The sequence below is a fragment of the Megalobrama amblycephala genome, linkage group LG22 (assembly GCF_018812025.1).
Source record: "Megalobrama amblycephala isolate DHTTF-2021 linkage group LG22, ASM1881202v1, whole genome shotgun sequence".
NCBI classification, from domain to species: domain Eukaryota; kingdom Metazoa; phylum Chordata; class Actinopteri; order Cypriniformes; family Xenocyprididae; genus Megalobrama; species Megalobrama amblycephala.
The window spans coordinates 1,527,706-1,551,209 of record NC_063065.1 but is presented as its reverse complement, the minus strand read 5'-3'; the positions used below and the strand labels follow the sequence as shown (position 1 = coordinate 1,551,209).

At 37.6% G+C, this 23,504-nt stretch overlaps 1 protein-coding gene across 1 annotated transcript in view; it reads left to right on the top strand.

The window, feature by feature from the left end:
* Positions 1-23,504, top strand: part of sspo (SCO-spondin) — a 92,129-nt gene that overhangs the window by 4,815 nt on the left and 63,810 nt on the right. Inside the window, 30 exon segments of the mRNA XM_048175527.1 lie at positions 1,080-1,182; positions 3,102-3,260; positions 3,408-3,493; positions 4,933-5,058; positions 5,135-5,291; positions 6,569-6,809; positions 6,880-7,021; positions 7,097-7,220; positions 9,227-9,399; positions 9,513-9,731; positions 9,799-9,964; positions 10,332-10,584; positions 12,842-13,025; positions 13,110-13,204; positions 13,402-13,658; positions 13,741-13,875; positions 13,944-14,146; positions 16,565-16,692; positions 16,787-16,896; positions 16,976-17,125; positions 17,915-18,008; positions 18,992-19,401; positions 19,481-19,717; positions 20,529-20,759; positions 20,841-20,963; positions 21,611-21,711; positions 21,936-22,146; positions 22,271-22,423; positions 23,040-23,177; positions 23,285-23,467. Coding sequence (XP_048031484.1) covers positions 1,080-1,182; positions 3,102-3,260; positions 3,408-3,493; positions 4,933-5,058; positions 5,135-5,291; positions 6,569-6,809; positions 6,880-7,021; positions 7,097-7,220; positions 9,227-9,399; positions 9,513-9,731; positions 9,799-9,964; positions 10,332-10,584; positions 12,842-13,025; positions 13,110-13,204; positions 13,402-13,658; positions 13,741-13,875; positions 13,944-14,146; positions 16,565-16,692; positions 16,787-16,896; positions 16,976-17,125; positions 17,915-18,008; positions 18,992-19,401; positions 19,481-19,717; positions 20,529-20,759; positions 20,841-20,963; positions 21,611-21,711; positions 21,936-22,146; positions 22,271-22,423; positions 23,040-23,177; positions 23,285-23,467 — 5,092 coding nt within the window.

The window sequence follows — 23,504 nt, the reverse complement described above, 5'->3', positions numbered from 1 at the left end:
TTCACCACCGAACATGGTCATTTTATTTTCAAATGAAAAGCGAGACAACATGCTACAGCCAGAAGAACACTCTCATAGAGAAAGAGAATCGTGAGAGAAAAAGCACGGCATCTGCATTGGAAAGTTTTAATTAGGTATGCTCTGTTAACCAAGAAGTTGGACCAATTAATACTATCGGTTAGACGGTTTAAATAGAAAACAAACTATAAACATATACAACATATCCTATAAACAGTAGCCTATTCAGAACAGAACCATAACGAAAAATAAAAGAACATGTCGCCTACCTCTCCAATTCGGCACAAATCCAAATGATACCATATTCGTGAAGTATTTGAATGCTAAACTATTATGTAAATTATAGGCTTTGTACTTCGCTCGCGCTCCAACAATACATCCTTCACATGTGCTTTTTAAGTGAGTCTATAGCGCTGAATGCCACAGATTGTACAGCCTATACATTGATCAGTGTATAACTTTGATTGACTGTATTTTATTTTGATAATAAACAGGCTGTGATGTCAAGTTAAAAATGTGAGAACTGATAGGCTATGTTGTGTATGTGCGCAAGGCGCCGGCGCGATTTCTCCATTCAAGCGCTGCGGGTGCGTGATTTGTGAATACTCATATTCTGTTGTTTTATATGCCGTATTTGAACAAAGTATTAAAAGGAGGAGAAGCCTAAAACAGGCCCGAGGCCCGGCCCGCCTCTGAGCTATGACGTGAAAATCGGCCCGAAGCCCGGCCCGTGGGCCGTAAATAAGTCGGGGCCCGTCGGGCTCGGGCCGAAATGCAGGGCTCTATTGCAGTTGTTCCAGGTCATTACGAGCAAACCGCTGAATGAAACAAATCATTTGTCACAAACATACATCTGTATCTACAGCTGGTTTCTGTACGTCATTGCGTGAGAAATCAAAGAAGTAGGAATCTTGGCAGCTCGTCTTGAATGTCAATAATACCGAAAGTGTAATTGGCTTTGGGAGTTTGGGATGTTTATCATATTGAGTGTGATTGTTGTGTTGTGCCAGCGCTAATTGCAGACAGGCGGTGGTCTTTATGTGGATTGTTTTGTGTTTCAGGGTCTGCGGATGATGTTGGGTCTTGGTTTGGTTTCCATTCACAAAGGCAACATGACTGTTAACGGTTTAGCACTGCCGCAGGGTGAACCTCTCTTCCAAAACGGTATGACAAACACGAAACTGTGTTATGTTTTGTATTGCAGCTGCAAAACTCATTCTTAGTCAGTGGCAAGAGGGTATTTTTCCAGCTATTTCAATTAACAAAAATGCTTTATTTTTTAGTTTTAGTTAAAGATGCTCTATAAAAATGCTGGGTTAAAAATAGACAAACCCAGCAGTTGGGTTAAATGTTTGCCCAACATGCTGGGTAGTTTTATTTAACCCAAATATTGATCAAAGATTACTATATGGCTGGTTTAAAATGAACCCAAAGCATGTTGGAAATTAAAAATCAGACACATAATTACTAGAGACAACAATAATAATCAAAATGTGAACATTTATTAAAGCAATTTAATACATGTTTATTGTTTAATTATTATTCATTGAACTTATTAATAAATGCTCATTTATTAAACACATTAATAATAAATGTTAATTTCCAACATATTTTGGGTTCATTTTAAGCAAACAATACAGTAATTTTTAATCAATAGTTGAGTTAAATAAAACCCAGCAGGTTGGGCAAACATTTAACCGTTGGGTTAAAAACTGGGTTAAAACAATCCATTCGCAGAGTTAAAAACTCAGTTGTTGGGTTAAAACAACCCAACCGCTGGGTTAAAACAATCCATTCGCAGAGTTAAAAACTCAGTTGTTGGATTAAAACAACCCATTCGTTGGGTTAAAACAGCCCAACCACTGGGTTAAAACAATCCATTCGCAGTGTTAAAAACTCAATTGTTGGGTTAAAACAATCCATTCGCAGAGTTAAAAACTCAGTTGGTTGGTTAAAACAACCCATTCGTAGGGTTAAAACAGCCCAACCACTGGGTTAAAACAATCCATTCGCAGAGTTAAAACAACCCAACCACTGGGTTAAAACAACCAATTTGCTGGGTTAAAACAACCCATTCGTTGGGTTAAAACAACCCAACTGCTGGGTTAAAACAACCCATTCGTTGGGTTAAAACAATCCATTCGCAGAGTTAAAACAACCCAACCACTGGGTTAAAACAACCAATTTGCTGGGTTAAAACAACCCATTCGTTGGGTTAAAACAACCCAACTGCTGGGTTAAAACAACCCATTCGTTGGGTTAAAACAATCCATTCGCAGAGTTAAAACAACCCAACCACTGGGTTAAAACAACCAATTTGCTGGGTTAAAACAACCCATTCGTTGGGTTAAAACAACCCAACTGTTGGGTTAAAGCAATCCATTCGCAGAGTTAAAAACTCAGTTGTTGGGTTAAAACAACCCATCCATTGGATGAAAACAATCCATTCACAGAGTTAAAACAACCCAACCACTGGGTTAAAACAATCCATTCGCAGTGTTAAAAACTCAATTGTTGGGTTAAAACAACCCATCCATTGGGTTAAAACAACCCAACCACTGGGTTAAAACAATCCATTCGCAGAGTTAAAACAACCCAACCACTGGGTTAAAACAATCCATTCACAGAGTTAAAACAACCCAACCACTGGGTTAAAGCAATCCATTCGCAGAGTTAAAAACTCAGTTGTTGGGTTAAAACAACCCATCCATTGGGTTAAAACAACCCAACCACTGGGTTAAAACAATCCATTCGCAGAGTTAAAACAACCCAACCACTGGGTTAAAACAATCCACTCGTTGGATTAAAACAACCTAGCTGCTGGGTTAAAACAAGCAGGAATCAACTTGTTTAAACAATTTGGGTTAAAACAACCCAATCCATTTTCAACCCAACTTGGGTTGTTTTTAACCCAGCATTTTTTAGAGTGTAATAACCCTGGTTTGGGGTGTGACTTCCTGTCTGTTTGGGGAAGTTACTGTGACAGTTTATATTATTAGCTAAGCATATGTATTTTTATTGTGTGTATTAAATACGTTGAAGTGTGTATTAAATACGTTCCTGTCTGATGTGTGTGTCGTCAGGAGTCAGCGTTCACTGGCTGGGCGATTTTGTGTTCGTGGAGAGCGGTTTGGGTGTTAGACTGAAGTTCGACATGGAGAACACCGTCTACCTGACGGTTACCGCCGAACACCTCGCTGCCACTAGGGGGCTTTGCGGAGTTTATAACAACAACCCAGATGGTAAGAACGTTTAGCTTGGTTTGGAAAGATTGCATACATAAAATGACCAAATTCTGACAATCTTTGTTCTGTTTACAGCTAAATCATTTCCATGCATTTGCAATGTTTTTCATGCATTGTTCAATGTAACATGTTAATTGTGCACAGATGACTTCACTACCAGCGGTGGAAGTGTGTCTCAGTACGCCGCCAGCTTTGGAAACTCATGGCGTGTACAAGATCAACAAGCCCAGGTGGGTCATGACGTCTTTAAGTGTTTAGATTCAATTGGTTGATCAATAAAGAGGCAGCAAGGTTACTAAATAAAATTAGCTATGTTTGCATAATTATATGTTTTAAAAATGTCCTTATACCCTGTTTTGGATGGAAACATTTAGTAATTGTCCGAATAGAACTAATGCATAGAACAATCTGCTCTGGTATGTCATGAGAATCCCAAAGCTGTGGTTTTTAGACTGGGGTTCAGGATATTTGCTAGTTTGTGGCTCTGTAAAAAAGTTTAATGTATAAATAAGTAAATAAATAAATAAATAATAAAACTAAGATTAAAATACATAGAATATAATAAATAAATAGAGTAAAATAAATAAATAAATAAATAAGTAAAAATTACAATACTTAAAATTAAATTAACATAAATAATAAAATCTAAGATTAAAATAAAACAAACGATTAATAAATTTATAAAATTCATAAATAATTAAAAAGCTTAAAATAAAATAATTTAAATTATATTAAAATAAATAAATTAAAATTTGATTAAAATGTAACTAAGATTAAAATTATTTGTTTATTTAAATATTCAAATTATCTAAAACAAATAAATACAAAATACATTAAAATAAAATTAGATTAAAATTAATAAATGATTAAGTACACTAAAATCACATCTAAAATCACAAAATTAAAATTACATTAAAATAATTTATTTTATTAATTGATTTATTTAAAATAAATACATAGACTAAATTAGATAAATAAATAAATACATATTATATTAAAGTAAATAAATGATTCAAATAAATACATTGAAATTATATTATAATAAATAAATAACAAAAATTACATTCAAATAAAATTAGATTAAAAATTCACAAATAATTGAAAAGTTTAATATAAATAAATTTGACAAATAATGTATTTATTGAATGTTTTATTTAAGCACATATACATAATAAATACAACATAAGTACATATACAAAATAAATAAATGAATAAACTCAAATGACTTTAAAATAAATTCGAATAAAAGAAAAGAAAATAGAATTACATTAAAATAAATAAGTAACAAAAATTTACACAGCATAGTACAATATTGAGTAGAAAAAACTTTTAAAAAATAATTAAATAATAGACCTAAATATTTTCCAAATAGTATTTTACAGATATTTTCACAGAATAAAGTGGGTCTTAGTACATAAAAAAAAAATAAAAAAAATAAATAAATAAAATATATTTGGCTGCCTTTTAAATTTCAGAATGAACATATTTTGGTGCATTTATAAAATTGAAATATTATCCTTATATTATAATCATTACGATAACAAGCTGTAATCATTACTGCCATATGAACATTGTTTTGACACTCATCTCTGAATGATATCTTCAGGATTGTAACATTAAAACATGCATTTTCTTGACTTGAATTGTATAGTTCTGATGTGTATCACAGGTGTGCAGTGATGCAGCAGAGCTGGGCCACAGCTGCGATCTCTCCAGTGACGTCTCTCTACGGCGGGACGCAGAAGCAGCATGTCATCGTCTTAAAGAAAGCCCCTTCTCACACTGCCATCACCAGGTTAGACTGAAGTCACTTACACTAGATCAGTTCACTGCACTGACACACTTCATGACTATCATCTGGACCTGCTCAGGTGGATCCCGGCCCGTATATAGACACGTGTCTGTATCTGTACTGCAGTCTGGATGTGAGCGAGAGAGATACGGCGGTGTGCGACACGTTAGCCAGCTACGTGCGCGAGTGTGCGACGCAACACGTCATCATCCGCTGGAGGACCGCTGGCTTCTGTGGTAATAATAATAATAATAAACTTTTATTTACTATAGTAATAAACATTTATATACCTGGTTCTGTGGTGCTGTTTACTTCCTCCTAAACTGATTTAGGCATATGTATTTTTAAAAATATTTTTGGTGAATTAAATCGCCCGGCTCATGTTTAAACTTTTTCAAATAATGAGTTTGAAACTCTGTGTTAGTTAAAAGTCAGAACAAGAATTAATTAACACTAATATAGATTATTTTTGGAAATAGCCAGATGTTATTCATGGTGTAAGCACTAAAAAATCTCATAGATAACATTAGAATATAGTTTAAAATATAAAAACAAAAACTAATCATTAAAATATTAATAAAAATGTGTGTGTATATATATATATATATATATATATATATATATATATAGATAGATAGATAGATAGATAGATAGATTTTACTATGTATAAAAAGTTGTTGCATTAAAAAAATTACTTTGAAATCCTTAAAATAGCTGAAAACAATATATGTTTAAGTTTAATGTTATTATTTTTAGAATTTAGTTTTTATGTATTTTAGAATTTTTAATTTGTAAGTTTATTTATTGAATCTTTCTATAGAGAAATATATATATGTGGATAACATACGAATAAGCATAAAAAATAAATAGATAAAAATGGTTGCTTATATTAGTAACATAATATAATAAATTTGTATAATAAATTTAAATACATTTTTATAATAAATACAAATTACATTAAAATAAAATTTGATTAAAAAAAGATTAAAATAAATACATTAAAATAAGATTAAAATAAATAAATAAAAATTATATTAAAATAAAATTTAATTTAATCAAATTTTAAATCATGTATTTTAATTTCATTTTAAATTATCTTAATTTTTTTAATTATTTATGAATTTTAATTTAATTTATTTGTTTGTTTATTCTAATCTTAGTTTTTATTATTTATTTTAATTTGATTTTAATTAATGTAATTTTGTTTGTTTATTTATTTTAGTCTGTATTTATTTTAAATAAATAATTAATTTTAATCTTAGTTTTTATTTATTTTAATCAAATTTTAATTTATTTTGATAAAAAATGTATTTCTTTTTTAAAGTTAATATTTATAAATGTTTTTATTTTTATTTATAAATATAAATGTTTTATTTTAATCTTAGTTTTTATTATTTATGTTAATCTAATTTTAATTAATTAAATTTTTATCTCTTTCTACACCTGCTTCATGTACTGTGCCTGTTATTTGAAATGGTAAAATAAATAAAAAAATCGTTGTTTCGGTCTGCAGAGCGTGTTTGTCCGAGCGGTCAGGTGTTCTCCGACTGCATGTCGTCCTGCCCGCCCAGCTGCTCATCTCCCGGTCCTCCTGCGTCGGGTCAGTGTCGGGACGAGTGCGTGGGGGGGTGCGAGTGTCCTCCGGGTCTGTTCCTGCACGCCGGTCAGTGTCTGCGACGGGACGACTGTCCCTGCTTCCACAGACGCCGCACCTACAGCGCAGGAGACACCATCAGACAGAGGTGTAACACATGGTGGGTCCACCGTCACTGGAGACCGGAACGACTGCTGAAGATTCCTGTTCTCACTCTGTCTGTCTTCTAGCGTGTGTCGAGCCGGTCAGTGGGAATGTTCCGGAGAGAGATGTGAGGCTCAGTGCGCTGTGATCGGAGCGATGCATGTCACCACCTTCGACCAGAAGAGATACGGCCTGCAGGGCGGCGACTGTCAGTTCACAGCCGTAGAGGTCAGTTACTGAAGAGCGAACGGGATCTGCGTGTGTTTGAACTGATCTGAGATCATCTCTGTGGGGTTTGTGCAGGATTTTGTGGATCAGAAGCTCAGCGTCAGGATCAGTGGAGGACAGTGTGCAGGAGGAGCTGCTGGATGTCTGAGAGAGCTGACGGTCACTGCGCTGCACACTACAGTCTCCATCACTGACTCAGGTCACACATCCATCTGAGTGTCTCTTCATCCGTCCGTCCATCCATCCATCCAACTGTTACTCCATCCATCCATTCCATCCATCCACCAACCATCTATCCATCCATCCATCTGGCTCTCCAGCCATCCATCCATCCATCCATCCATCCATCCATCCATCCATCCATCCATCCAACTGTTACTCCATCCATCCATTCATCCATCCATCCAACTGTTACTCCATCCATCCATCCATCAATCCATCCATCTGGCTCTCCATTCCATCCATCCATCCATCCATCCAACTGTTACTCCATCCATCCATCCATCCATCCATCCTTCCATCCATCCTTCCATCCATCCATCTGGCTCTCCATTCCATCCATCCATACATCCATCCAACCATCCATCCATCCATACATCTGGCTCTCCATTCTATCCATCCATCCATCTGGCTCTCCATCCATCCATCTAGCTGTCTCTTCTCTTTTCATTCATCATCCATCCATCCATCTGGCTCTCCATTCCATCCATCCATCCATCCATCCATCCATCCATCCATCCATCTGGCTCTCCATCCATCCATCCATCTATCCAACCATCCATCCATCCATCCATCCATCCAGCCAGCTGTCTCTTCTCTTTTCATCCATCCATCCATCCATCTGGCTCTCCATCCATCCATCTAGCTGTCTCTTCTCTTTTCATTCACCATCCATCCATCCATCTGACTCTCCATTCCATCCATCCATCCATCCATCCATCCATCCATCCAGCTGTCTCTTCTCTTTTCATCCATCCATCCATCCATCTGGCTCTCCATCCATCCATCTAGCTGTCTCTTCTCTTTTCATTCATCATCTCTCCATCTCTTCCATTCATCCATCATCATCCATCCATCTACCTGTCTCTTCTCTTTTCATCCACCACCATGCATCCATCCATCCATCCATCCATCCATCCATCCATCTGACTCTCCATCCATCCATCTAGCTGTCTCTTCTCTTTTCGTTCACCATCCATCCATCCATCTGGCTTTCCATCCATCCATCCATCATGCATCTGGCTCTCCATTCCATCCAACCATCCATCCATCCATCCATCCATCCATCTGGCTCTCCATTCCATTCCATTCCATTCCATCCATCCATCCATCCATCCATCCATCCATCTGGCTCTCCATTCCATCCAACCATCCATCCATCCATCCATCCATCCATCCATCTGACTCATCCATCCATCCATCCTACCATCCATCCATCCATCCATCCATCCATCCATCTGGCTCTCCATTCCATTCCATTCCATTCCATCCATCCATCCATCCATCCATCCATCCATCCATCCATCCATCTGGCTCTCCATTCCATCCAACCATCCATCCATCCATCCATCCATCCATCCATCCATCCATCTGGCTCTCCATTCCATTCCATTCCATTCCATTCCATTCCATTCCATCCATCCATCCATCCATCCATCCATCCATCCATCAATCTGACTGTCTCTTCAACCATCCTTAATCTATCTATAGTTAGTTTCATTTAAATAATTTTGATTGATTATTTTGTCTAGATGATTTTTGTCTATTTAATTAATTAACAAAGTAAATTCTATCTAGCTGTCTCTTCTCTTTTCATCCACCACCATGCATCCATCCATCCATCCATCCATCTGACTCTCCATCCATCCATCTAGCTGTCTCTTCTCTTTTCATTCACCATCCATCCATCTGGCACTCCATTCCATTCCATCCATCCATCCATCCATACATCCATGCATCTGGCTCTCCATTCCATCCATCCATCCATCCATCCATCTGACTGTCTCTTCATCCATCCTTAATCTATCCATAGTTAGTTTCATTTAAATAATGTTGATTGATTATTTTGTCTAGATGATTTTTGTCTATTTAATTAATTAACAAAGTAAATAAGTAAGTAATCTGTTTATTCATTTATACTAACAAAACAACATAAAACAGCAAATCAAAAATCCATAAAAACAGTGTAAAAACTCTTGTTCTCAGGTTCAGTGATGGTGAACGGTCAGCGGGAGCTGCTGCCGGTGATCACAGGAGACCTGATGGTCAGAAAGCCTTCCTCTAGTGTTCTGCTGATCCAGACGTTTGGAGCTCAGTTGATGTGGCACCTGGACGGACCTCTGCTCCTCATCACCCTACAGCCAGGGTTTGCCCATAAGGTACCTCAGTAACACACATTTATTTATAGTTTCTAATAATAGAATATGGTAGCTGAAGTCTGGTAGTAACTCAACAAACAGTCTGGTCATGTGACCGTTTGTTGTGATGTCAGGTTCGAGGGTTGTGTGGCACTCTGACCTGGAGTCAGCATGATGATTTCACCACACCCGAAGGTGACGTCGAGAACAGCGTTTCTTCTTTTGCCGCCAAATTCCGAACGGGCTCATGCCCTCTGCCCTCAGCGATGACCTCTGACCCCTGCGGGACGTACACCCAGTGGAGACAATATGCAGAGAGTGTGTGCTCTGTGATTCACAGCTCAGTGTTTCAGGTCAGTATGGTTTGGGTCAGTAGTTTTGGTAAATGTTCAAGCGGTGAAGCTGAAGCTTGTCTTGCAGGTGTGTCATGACGTGGTGGACAGAGAGCCGTACATGCGTCTGTGTCTCAGTGAAGTGTGCAGCTGCGGCCCACAGAAGTCATGCCAGTGCACCGTCCTCGCCGCATACGCCCGTCAGTGTGCCCAAGAGGGGACGCTGGTCAGCTGGAGAAATCGCACATTCTGCTGTAAGAAAAGTTATAGTTCTTGTGTTTTTCTTTTCTTCAGTGATTCTGCTTGTTAACAGCAGGTGTTCATCAATAATGTTAAATCGTCACTTAATTAATTGCTTAATTATCTCATTAACTTTAACTCTGCTTCAATGTTACTTTAACACTATTTAGAGAGGGACCATAATACAATATATAATAATATATATTTTTAAAATAATATCAGTGTTTAATATTATATATGATAGTGTTAAAGGTCAAAGTGGCACAAGACGTTTGAGAACTGATACGAGCCGAAAGAAATGTTGATTATAAATTTGATTCAATATAAAAAGTATTGACAAAAGTTCAGTCTAATTCCAAGTGTTTATTTCCTCTCCTGCAGCGGTGCAGTGCTCCGGAGGGCAGGTGTATCAGGAGTGCGGGCGTCCGTGCGGAGCGTCCTGTGCTGATCTGTGGCACGGCTGGAGCTGTGAGGGGGTCGAGGGCGGCGGGAACTGTGTGCCGGGGTGTCAGTGTCCAGACGGACTGGCACAGGACGGTCAGGGTCAGTGTGTGCCCGTCCACATGTGCCCCTGCACACACGGAGACCAGCTCCATCCCGCGGGAAGCACCCGACAGAAGAACTGCAACAGCTGGTAGGAAAAACAAAGCGACTGATTCTCACTCATGAGGGGAGACGTGTAATTTCTATACAATTTTAATGCATTTTAATTTCAGGTCAAGTCACTTTTATACAATGCAGATTGTTTCAAAGCAACTTCACAGTAATCCAGAAATCTGGAGAAATAAAGCAGATCTGTTGGTCTGTCGTCTCCATCAAGGGTTTTATGGACGTGTTGTGAAAAGCTTCATGTCTGTTTTATGGCTCTTTATGGTTTTGGGGTCTGATTTTTATCTCCTGCTCTCTGATAAAACATTGAATATTCAGCAGAAAATTACCTTTGTACTCAGACTAATGCATGTATGTGGACCAAAGAGGAAAGAAAGCACAAAATCCATAAATCACTGATTGCTTGGGTATTTTGAGTGGTTGTGGTCAAGGTTTGCGTGATTTCTGCACTAATGGGTCATGTGTTCGCTTTCGCACGTGCCGTCACATGTCAGCGAGTGTTGGAGAGGTGTGAGGTATCTGATGAAGTCACTCTATGACCCGCGGGGTCTGCGTCTCGGGATAGGTTGATTTCATTGCATCTCTTGTGCCTCAGATCAGCTGACACGCATCAATCTGGGTTTATGGAGGCTGATATCTAAGCGTGAGATAAACATGCTTCTCATCTGGAGCTCATGATCAGTGTGGTAATGTGGAGTTTGGATCAGAACGATAATGAAACACAAATTGAGATTAAAGACATTTATGTTGCATTTCCTCACTCCTCCACATGTGTGTTTTTATCAATAACACATTCCTGCATATAAAACACCTGTATCAATAATCAATAATCTGGGGTGAACTTGAAGACAGTCAGTACTGTATTTATTTAATGGATCCTTCACAAGCTAATCTTTATGGAGTCACACACCTTATTTATTTATTTATTTATTTATTTATTTAAGTTCATTCTGTCTTTATTTATTTATTGTTAATATGATATTTTATTTATTTATTTTATATTTATTTTAATTATTTATTATTTATTTATTAATTTTTGTTTTATTTTATTTTGATTTATTTGTTAGACATGTATTTTATTTATTTTTATTTTTATATTTAATTTATTAAATGTCTAATTAAATGTTTATTCTGGATTTATTTATTTATTTTTATTTATTTATTTTTAAATTTAATCGAATTTTATCTAGATTTATTTATTTTATTTATTTTTAGATTTAATTTAATTTTTGGATTCATTTATTTTATCTTATTTTTATTATTTATTAATTTTATGTTTTATTTTATCTTGATTCATTTATTTATTGTTAAAAATGTATTTTATTTATTTTATTTTTATGTTTAATTTGATTCCATCTAGATGTTTTAATTAATTTAATAATTTGTAAAAGTATGGTATTTATTTATCTAAATGTATTTATTTTATCTTATTTTATTTATTAAATTTTTATAATCTAGATTTATTTATTTATCGTTAAAATTGTATTTTTTTTTACATTTAATTTTATTTGACCTAGATTTATTTTTTTTTTCCATAAAAGTATGTGCTATTTACATATTTTAATATTTAATTTTATTCTATCTATCTAGATTTATCTAGATTTATTTATTTTATGATTTTATGATCTGATTTATTTATTTTCTTATTTTATTTATTTTATATTTATTTTTATTTTATCTAAATATATTTATTTATTGTTCAAATGATATTTAAAGTTTTATTTATTATGTATTTGTTTTTATATTTAATGTTATGTTATGTTATTCTATCTAGCTTTATTTATTTATATATTTATGCCACTAAAAATCACCAAAACACCAGCTGATTCAAACACATCAAGACTTCAAACTTAATTAAGAAAAGTGACTTTAGTGAAGAGAACAGATCCTGCAACATTTTTATGCACAGATTCAGACTCTTGATCTAATGCAATGACATTCAGACATTTATAAGTGAACAAATATGTTTGGGGGCTGAAGTTGGAGGGTTTAAACAGGCTTCAGAGCATCTTTTTAGTGTTTATTTAATTGTCAAACACTTGTTATACTGTTCGTTGACCTTTCTTGCCTCTCCCTCTGTCCTGAAAGGTCAAACAATGTGACCTCCGTTTGACCTCCTAACAAAACAAGTGCACATACAGTAAAGAACAGACCTTAGAAAGAGATGTATGGTGGCTGTGTTGTAAAACAGATTAAAATCAGATAGAATTGAAGGAGAAGAAAACATGCATTTCTTCAGGCCTTTTCTGCAGATTTTGAACCCTCTCTGTCTGCGTTTGTAGTGTTTGTGCACGTGGCGTGTGGAACTGCACAGATCTCTCGTGTCCTGAGGTCAATCAGTGTCCGGGGTCTCTGATCTTCTCTCCTCGCTCGTGTCTGAGGACCTGCTCCAGTCCAAACTCTCCTCTGGACTCCTGTACCGAACCCATCCACGGCTGCATCTGTCCGGACGGCACTGTGCTGCTGGTGTGTCCCTCAGTCTTCTAAACGCACATGATACGGCTTGACGTGCACATCATAAATATGTTCTAAGAATGTTTGTGTCTTCAGGGTGATCAGTGCGTAAAGCCGGACGAGTGTCCGTGTCATCACAACGGCAGACTTTATTTCACCAATGACACCATTTCTAAAGACTGCAACACATGGTGAGCAGAAACAACACCTCATTTGAGTCCAAACGGCTGAAATTAAAGCTTTAGTAACTGAAAACATTACAAAAAAAGTTTTATGATGTAAAGCCCAATCAAAACACATCAAGCCCCGCTCTACATTTGTTCTTGTTTGCGAAGCCATTTCACCTTCTGTTTCATGCTGACTTTAACTCTGTTGTTCACTTTGACAGTGTTTGTCGCGAGCAGCGCTGGCACTGCGGTCAGGCGTTGTGCTCGGGAACCTGCGTGGCCACTGGTGACCCTCACTACATCACGTTTGACGGCCGTTATTTCTCCTTCTTGGGTGACTGTGAGTACGTTCTGGCGCAGGAGACCAGCGGGCTGTTCAGTGTCAGCGCGGAGAACGTTCCCTGCGGGAGTACCGGAGTGACCTGCACTAAATCCGTCACTCTGACCGTCGGGAACACGGCCATACATCTGCTGAGAGGTCAAACACACATCCATGGACACATGAGCAATACTCATCAGCTTGAGTAATATTTTGACATCATGTGTTCATGTTCTCTTAGGTAAAGCCGTGACGGTCAACGGGATTCCTGTGACTCTTCCGAAGTCGTATTCGGGCAGCGGGCTGATTCTGGAGCGGGTCGGGTTATTTGTGTCCCTCTCCTCTCGGCTCGGAGTCACTCTGCTCTGGGATGGAGGTACGTCCGTTGTGAATTTGTTTTTATTGGTGATGAAAAGCTGTTTGTGTCACTGTTTGTCTGCACAGGTATGCGTGTTTATGTTCGGCTGACTCCTCATTTGCGCGGCCGAGTCGGAGGATTGTGTGGGAATTTTGATGGAGACGCAGAGAACGACTTCACTACCAGACAAGGCATCATGGAGTCCACTCCGGAACTGTTCGGAAACTCCTGGAAAATCAGCCCTTCCTGTCCTGATGTCGCAGACCAAGATCTTCGTGACCCCTGTGTTGTAAGTACTTTCAAATTAGTTTCACCTTTCCATGAAGTTTAGGCATAATGACAGTCTCTCCAGAAATCATGTAATTCCTGACTGTAAGTACAACTTTACTTACAAAGTGCTTTACAAAAAATATTTAATGTCATACAGTAAAGCTGCACGATTCTGGATAAACTGAGAATCAAAATGTTTTTGTTGTTTTTTTTTTTATTCTCCCAGGATTCTGAACAGACAAAACAACATGTAATTTACTAGAGGTTAAGACAAAATGTTAATTGCTGCGATACTAAATTTAAAAAAAAGGATTCATTTGAATGAATTTTTATTTTTTGAAAATCAGTTTGAATGAATGATTCAATGACTCACTCACAGACTTCACTTGTTTCATTACTGGATGAATCAGCATTTCTTTAACAAATCTCTTGAATGAATGATTCAATGACTCACTCAAAGACTTCACTTGATTCATAACTGGATGAATCATCATTTTTGAATGAATCTCTTGAATGAATGATTCAATGACTCACTCATGAAGACTTTAGGCTTGTTCGAGATGCATCTTCACTACATAGACAGATCAGCGTTTGACATATATGTTCTGCGAGAGCAATTGGAGAGCAAATGACTCCTTATGCTTTTGAATCATGCAAAATGACTCCTTATGCTCTTGCTGTACTTTGATGTCATACGCTGATCGGTCTGCGCAGCGCCGATGCATCTCGAACAAGCCTTCTACTTGTTTCATTAGTGGATGAATCAGTGTTTTTGAATGAATCTCTTGAATTAATTATTCAGTGACTCACACAAAGACTTCACTTGCTTCATTACTGGATGAATCAATGTTTTTGAATGAATCGCTTGAATGAATGATTCAGTGACTCACTTGAAGTCTTAACTTGTTTCATTACTGAACAAATCATAATTTTTTAATGAATCTCTTGAATGAATGATTCAATGACTCACTCAAAGATTTCACTTGTTTTATTATTGGATAAATCAGCATTTTTTAACAAGTATTTTGAATGAATGATTCAATGACTCACTGAAAGACTTCACTTGTTTCCTTACTGAATGAATCAGCATTTTTTAACAAATCTCTTGAATGAATGATTCATTGACTCACTCAAGGACTTCACTTGATTCATTACTGGATGAATCAGCATTTTTTTAACAAATCTTTTGAATGAATGATCCAATGACTCACTGAAAGACTTCACTTGTTTCATTACTGAACAAATCATCATTTTTTAATGAATCTCTTGAATGAATGATTCAATGACTCACTCAAAGATTTCACTTGTTTTATTATTGGATAAATCAGCATTTTTTAACAAGTATTTTGAATGAATGATTCAATGACTCACTGAAAGACTTCACTTGTTTCCTTACTGAATGAATCAGCATTTTTTTAACAAATCTCTTGAATGAATGATTCATTGACTCACTCAAGGACTTCACTTGATTCATTACTGGATGAATCAGCATTTTTTTAACAAATCTCTTGAATGAATGATTCAATGACTCACTCAAAGACTTCACTTGATTCATAACTGGATGAATCATCATTTTTGAATGAATCTCTTGAATGAATGATTCAATGACTCACTCAAAGACTTCACTTGATTCATAACTGGATGAATCATAATTTTTGAATGAATCTCTTGAATGAATGATTCAATGACTCACTCAAAGACTTCACTTGATTCATTACTGGATAAATCAGCATTTTTTTTTAACAAATCTCTTGAATGAATGATTCAATGACTCTCTAAAAGACTTCACTTGTTTCATTACTGGATAAATCAGCATTTTTTAACAAATCTTTTGAATGAATGATTCAATGACTCTCTGAAAGACTTCACTTGTTTCATTACTGAATGAATCAGCATTTTTAACAAATCTTTTGAATGAATCATTCAGTGACTCTCTGAAAGACTTCACTTGTTTCATTACTGAATGAATCAGCATTTTTTAACAAATCTTTTGAATGAATGATTCAATGACTCTCTGAAAGACTTCACTTGTTTCATTACTGAATGAATCAGCATTTTTAACAAATCTTTTGAATGAATGATTCAGTGACTCTCTGAAAGACTTCACTTGTTTCATTACTGAATGAATCAGCATTTTTGAACAAATCTCTTGAATTAATGATTCAACGACAAATACATTTTTCAACAGTCACTTGTTGCCACCTACTGTTGTAATGATGTAACTGATATAATCTTTATTTGAAGTGTCAAGTTACTTTCAAAAGGTGATTTCCTCTATTTTAATCGCTTCTGTAGACATCACTGTTTATATCCGAACTATAAACTTTCATCCTAGTACTTCTGTGTTAATATGAATATTTGTAACACAGAAATAACAAAACTGGGAGATCGAAATGACTGCTTGTGAAGCTGTTTCATATCTATACATAACCTTCAGATCAACCCTCACCGGGTGACGTGGGCCAAGAAGAAGTGTGCGGTGATCAGTCAGGATATCTTCAGCTCGTGTCATTCAGAAGTGCCGTATCAGCAGTACTACGACTGGTGTGTCTTTGACGCCTGCGGGTGAGAAACGCTATTTGAAGTTTAGTTAACATTAGATTCATCACATGATTGCACCCTAACCCTAAGTAGTAAACATGTTTGGCATGTCGTGCAGGTGTGACTCTGGCGGCGACTGTGAGTGTTTGTGTACGGCTGTAGCTGCGTATGCAGAGGAGTGTAACCGCAGAGGAGCGTATGTGCGCTGGAGGTCACAGGAGCTCTGCCGTGAGTCTGTTCATTGAGTTATTATGGCACTGAGTTATTATTCGTGTATGTAATAGTTTGTACTGTTGTGTCTCTCCAGCGCTGCAGTGTGAGAATGGGTTAGTTTATGAGGCCTGCGGTCCTGCCTGTTCTCCAGCGTGTCCCAGCACTCCTTCCCTCTCTGATTCTCTGTGCAGCGCCCTCTCCTGTGTGGAGGGATGTTTCTGTCCCCACGGCACCGTTCAGCACGGTAAGGGTTTTTCCATTCCACTGTGCTACTTTTCCATTGTTTTTCAATGTAAACATGCACTAGACAGACGTGTTTGACCATTGGGCTTGCGTCTCGCGGCTGCCATACCTTGGCTGCCTGGTCAGGTCAATGCAAAGCAATATGTTTTTATTGCAGGATTATAGTTATATTACTACCTGTAACATAATATTTTGTAATTGTTTAAGCAAGTAAAAAGTTCAATGGTGCTGCAAATGTGTATTTAATACAAGATTTTTTGCAGCAGCAGCAGCAGCAGCAGTATTGTAGCCAATGACAGACATTTCTGTTAAAAATAATAATGACCAATCAGAAGTGTTTAAGTTACCAGTTGTGAGAATCCACTCAGTATCTCTTGAAGCTTTGAATGAGTTTGTTTAGCGCAAGTTTGCCAAGTTTTACATGTGCACAGATCCCCTCATTAAATATCAAGCGGAGACATGATGTAAATCAAAGAATAATTGTGAAGTTTAGTCAGATTTATTGATTAAAAACGTTTTCACACTCAATGAGTTTGCCTTGAACTGACAGCTTCAGTGATTATAAAGTAAGCGCTCTTTGCTCGCTTTGTGTACTTCATTCGCAATTTGAAGAAAAGTTTGTATTTTTATGAGACTTTGTGACTTTTCCTACAATTAAATACATCACGCTTCAGTACAAAAAGTGACAAAATTAGATTTTTTAATGCTTTAAATGCTTAATTTTTCAGTTTGCAGTAGTTACTTGTGCGATTTTATCTGTCTGATGGCGACGTCTGTCTCTCATCTGCAGGTGACGTCTGTATTCCTCCGTCTCAGTGTCCGTGTGAGTGGGACGGATCTTTATTTCCGGCAGGATCAACGGTCACTCAACACTGTCAGAACTGGTCAGTTTAGAGAGTCTGTTTGTCATTGTATTCTGTTCGAATTCTGGGAATGATTTTTATGTTGGGGGTCAAATTGACCCTAATTGGATTTAATACAATTCACGCAAAAACAATTCATCACACTATGAAAAACAAAACAAAAAATCACGTAAAAAAAAAACACTAAACCTTAAATATTTATACTTCTCACACATCACAACAAAAACAAACATGAGAACAAATTATTTTTAAAATTTTATTTAACAACGATTTTTATATAAAAAAAATTATATTATAAACAATAAAGTAACTATTTTTTATTTGAAATTTAAAATTTTGACTTTTTTATTCTAAATGTAAATGATAAACATTTTATTTTTATTTTTGTGTGCTTTCCTGAAGCAATACCAAAATCATGTGTTCGATTTCTGAATTTCCGACAACTTAATTTTGCTTTGCGGCTCAAATTGACCCACAATGTAATGCATAATCCCTATTGTTTATATCTGTCTATATAAAATTTTCAATTTGAAATTTAATTGTATATAAATTGCAATCAATTGTGTGACAATCTTTTGCATACACATTTTCAGTGTGAATTCACTAAAAACATTAAAACAAAATTTTATTGCATAGAATGAAAGATGGGAATAATCCTTATTAAATTATTAATATTTTTTCAAATGAACTTTAAGTGAGTACTAGATGATATTTTGGGGGAAATGAGCATGCACAATTAAATACAAAAAACAAAAATGTATTGCAAACATTATTTTGCAGATGTATCATACATCTCTATTTTTTTTTGCATGCACCGTCTGTGTTTTATCACCAGATTCACTGAAGGAATTATAATGACATTTGAATATGCATGAATCAGCTCCTGATTATATTAGATTGAGTGTATTTAGTGAATAAGATGCATTGAAATGCTAGCGTCAGCTTTTATTCTTATTTAACAGTTTTTATATGATTTAATCTGTGTTCTGTGCTGTGTCCTTCAGCTCTTGCTCTGACGGTATGTGGCGTTGTGTTGGATCTCCATGTCCTCCTCCGTCTCCCTGCGAGGACTCAGAGTTTCGCTGCTCCGCCGGATCTCAGCGCTGTATTCCCTCTGTCTGGCTCTGTGATAATGAAGATGACTGCGGCGACGGTTCTGATGAGGTCTGTCCTTCCACCTGTCCGCCGGGTCAGTTCCGCTGCTCCGGTGGCGCCTGTTTACCGCTGGAGCTCAGGTGTAACGGCCATCCGGACTGCGCTGACCAATCAGATGAGGACTTCTGTGCGCCGACCACACCAGAAGCCGGCTGTCCGGCTGGAGAGTTCAGGTGTGCTAACGGACGCTGTCTGCCGGCACGGAAAGTCTGTGATGGGAGGCTGGATTGTGGATTTGCTGATGATTCTGATGAGCACGGTATCTGATTGTTGTTTCATATGTCATGACAATAAAGCATGTTTAAAGCTCTTGACTGACATGGTGTGGTTATTTTCAGACTGTGGTGCCGTGTGCAGACAGGACGAGTTCCGCTGTTCGTCGGGCCGCTGCGTGCTGTACCTGCACCGCTGTGATGGTCACGATGACTGCGGAGACTACAGCGACGAGAGAGAGTGTGTGTGTGCGCTCGGAGAGCTCCAGTGTCCTGGAGATCAGTGTGTGCCCGCAGAGAGAGTGTGTGACGGTCACAGGGACTGTCCGTCCGGCGTCGACGAGCTCATCTGTCCTGTCAAAGGTATGGAACGTTATAAAACAGGATGTTTACATTTATGCATTCATGCAATTCGCATTGCATTCCAGGTACACATGTAATGAGTTCATGCATTCCCTGAGAATCGAACCCATAACCTTGGTGTTGCTCCCACCATTCTCTATACCAATATGCTCTATAATAATATACTAATGTTGTTTATCAAAACTTGCTTATCAGTCTAAAAAGTGCATTTAACTGACTCTAAACTGCACAAACTTATAATTCATGAAATCATCATGAGCTCATTAACATATGACTTCCAAAATTTACATAACTTTACATATACTTAAAAAAATTGATTGGACTCAAAAATTGCTAGAAAATCAAAGCCAGAAGTTCCAAATTTGAAGTTGGTATCACAAAAATTGAGATTTTGTTTAGGTGCATTACCAAAAACAGCCACCGGGTTTGCCCCAGCTCAATTGTTTTTGTTTTTTTATGTATTCTCTTGACACAAATCAATACATTTCTGTCCCAATATCACTTTCATTACAAAACAATACTAGACATTTCCAATGAAATGTGTTTTATCAAAATTAATTAAGAATTTGATTGTAAAATAATAAAAAAAAAATTGTATGGCGATATCTATTAGTTAAAATTTGTACCCTATATCTTGTCTTAAAGGTACAGTACCACAATCATCCTGTTAAATTATAATATTTAAAGAGAAGTTTAAAAAAATGAAAATTGGCTGTTTTTTGGTGCAAGAAATCTTAACCAGTATTATAATTGGACCTTTTACACTTTGATGCTGATGCAAAGCACTAAATAACTGATGATGTGATTTCAGGATGCAGTCGGTTTGAGTTCAGCTGTACGAGCGGTCAGTGTGTGCCGATAGCGTGGCACTGTGATGGCGAGACAGACTGCCTGGACGGGAGCGATGAGAAGCGGTGTTCCCGTACATGTCAGCCGGACCAGTTTCTCTGCCAGACCGGAGACCAGTGCATCCAACACCAGCAGCTGTGTGACGGGACTCCCCACTGCAGAGACGCTTCAGACGAGAGCGTGGACAACTGCGGTAAGAGCACAGAGTGTCCTTGAATGAGGTTAGACATCCCATTTTAGTGCCGTTTTCATATGTGTTCCTCATTCTCACCAGGTTCCACACAGATTCCTCCCTGTCCGGACAGTTTTTCATGTGATAATCGCACATGTGTGAATATTTCTCGTGTGTGTAACGGGATTCCTGACTGCCCTAAAGGAGAGGACGAGATACTCTGTGGTACGTTTCTACAATTTAAACAAAATAAAACAAAAGTATATATATATATATATTTCACATTCATAGTTGCATAGGTGTAATTCTTAAGGCCAGTTCACACCAAGAACGATAACTATAATAATAACGATAAAGATATAGCTCTAATTATCGTTCTAAATATAAAAGAATAGCGGGGTCCACACCAAAACTATAACAGACAAATTATAGAATTGGAATCAATTTCAAAAAGTTTTTTTCCAAAAAAAAACGATGACAGCCAATCACAAAGAGCTCACGTGTTTAAAGGTGCAGTAAGCGATTTCTGAGAAATGCTATAATTTAAATCATCAAAACAAACACGCCCCTAACAAAAAGGATCACATCCCTGTCTTGATAGCTCCACCCCCCAAATTCACAAACACGCTATGCAACACAGGCACGTCCCCCCTCATGAGTGGACACACCTCTTACTGCTGATTGGCTACGAGGGTGTTTTGGTGCTCGGTGTGTTCCACTTTCAACAGCATTTCTCAGAAATTGCTTACTACACCTTTAAAGCAGCAGACGACAAACCTGCAATGCTTACTGTATGATAATATAGTTATCATTTAGGTTATCATTGTACTTATTGTTCTTGGTGTGAATGGGCCTTTATTCTCTCTCTCCAGATAAAGTCAATCCCTCCACAGCCCCTCCTAGTGAGGGAAACACCAGTCGCGTCTGTCCCGAGTTCACCTGTGCTGATGGATCCTGTGTTCCCTTCAACACGGTACTGACTCTGATCTATGAGGAAAACAATGTTGACAGATTTATTTGTGTTTCTGCATCACCCTTCTAGAATCAGGGTCAGTTTATAATGCAAAATGACATGTAAATAAATACATTTAAGAATAAACAAAAAAGTGGTGAGAGAATAAATTCAAAACAGTTTCTGTTTGATTAATAGTTTTGAATGTTGCCATGTAATTCAGACTATGTGTTGTGTTATTGTAGTTATGTAATGGTGCTGCAGACTGTCCGTCGGACCGCTCCGATGAGACGGGCTGTGGTGTCTGGAGCCCCTGGAGCCCTTGGAGCCCCTGCAGCCGAAGCTGTGGATCCGGAACCATGAGCCGACAGAGACGCTGCAGCCCAGAAGATTCAGACGGACGCTGCAGAGGAGAAAAAACACAACGACAGCAGTGTTACTCCACCGCCTGTCCGGGTAAAATACATTCTGCTGATCAAATAACACCATAATAGTAGTTTGGACATGGTAAAACCATGCTTTCAGAACATATAAGGTACATATGGGATGTAGATGCTGAGTTTTTGGTTCTGTCCAACAGTTGATGGCTACTGGCTGCCATGGGCAACATGGTCGAACTGCAGTAAAGGTTGTGGCGGTGTAGAGATTCGTCAGAGAGAGTGTTTCCCACCACAGAACGGAGGCAGAACCTGTGCAGAATTACCTGGAGAAACTAACCTCACTACTGACATCAGTAAGTTATGAACATTGCTGAGATTATCAGAATGTGAAATATTGCTAAATGTAAAAGCAATCAAACAGGTGTCGCACTTTACCATCTAACAGGGTAACAGTGTCCTTTTGTGTAGTGGAATCAGTATAAAAACCAAACAACCTTGAGCAGATAAACTGCTTGAGCTGCTCACCAGCTTAAAGCTTCACTGGTTACCAGTGTAAAATGTCTTTTGGTTACTCTGATAAAGCTGGTCTACCTTCAGTTATAACAATCTTAGTCCAGCTTGCGCTTGAAATAGACCAGTTTTGCCCATCCAAAACCATTTTGGAGGTGGTCCAAACTGGTCTAAGTGGTTTCTCTTTCAACAGGGTTTGTTTAATCTCACTTTTTAGCAAGTTATATATTCTATAATGTATATTACAGTGTATTATTTAGTGTATGTAACATAGATTATTTTCCATACAATACTTTATATATTTGCCCGTAATCATTTGGTTCCTCTTTCAGCAGTGCATGTTTAAACTCAGTTTGTTTGATGTAAAGAGCAGTGCAGGTCTGTTCATCTGGTCTTTGTTCTTGAGCTCCATGCCTGAGCTCTCAATGTTTCCCAGCTGAACACAGATGTGTTTTGCAGAGCCGTGTCCTCAGGACGGCTGTGCTAACGTCTCGTGTCCTGTGGGTCTCGTCAGACACAGCTGTGCGCCGTGCCCTTTGACCTGCGCTCACATATCCGAGGCAACAACATGTGACCTCAACTCAGAGTGTTTCAGCGGTGAGCTATTTACTAAGTTATAACTTGTTGTAGATGTTTGTCTTTTTATTGTACTATTGTTTTACTGTATTCTGTTTCCTCTTATTTCCTCTGTTGTTTTCTGTCAGGCTGCTGGTGTCCTGATGGGACGGTCATGAACCACGAGCAGCAGTGTATTCTGCCGGAGGAGTGTGTGTGTGAGGTGTCGGGGGTACTGTACTGGCCCGGTCAGCAGGTCAAAGTGGCCTGTGACATCTGTGTGTGTGAGAGAGGCCGAGCACAGCACTGTCAACCCAACCCAGAGTGCTCAGGTGAACACACACACTCTCTTTCTCTCTCTTACACACA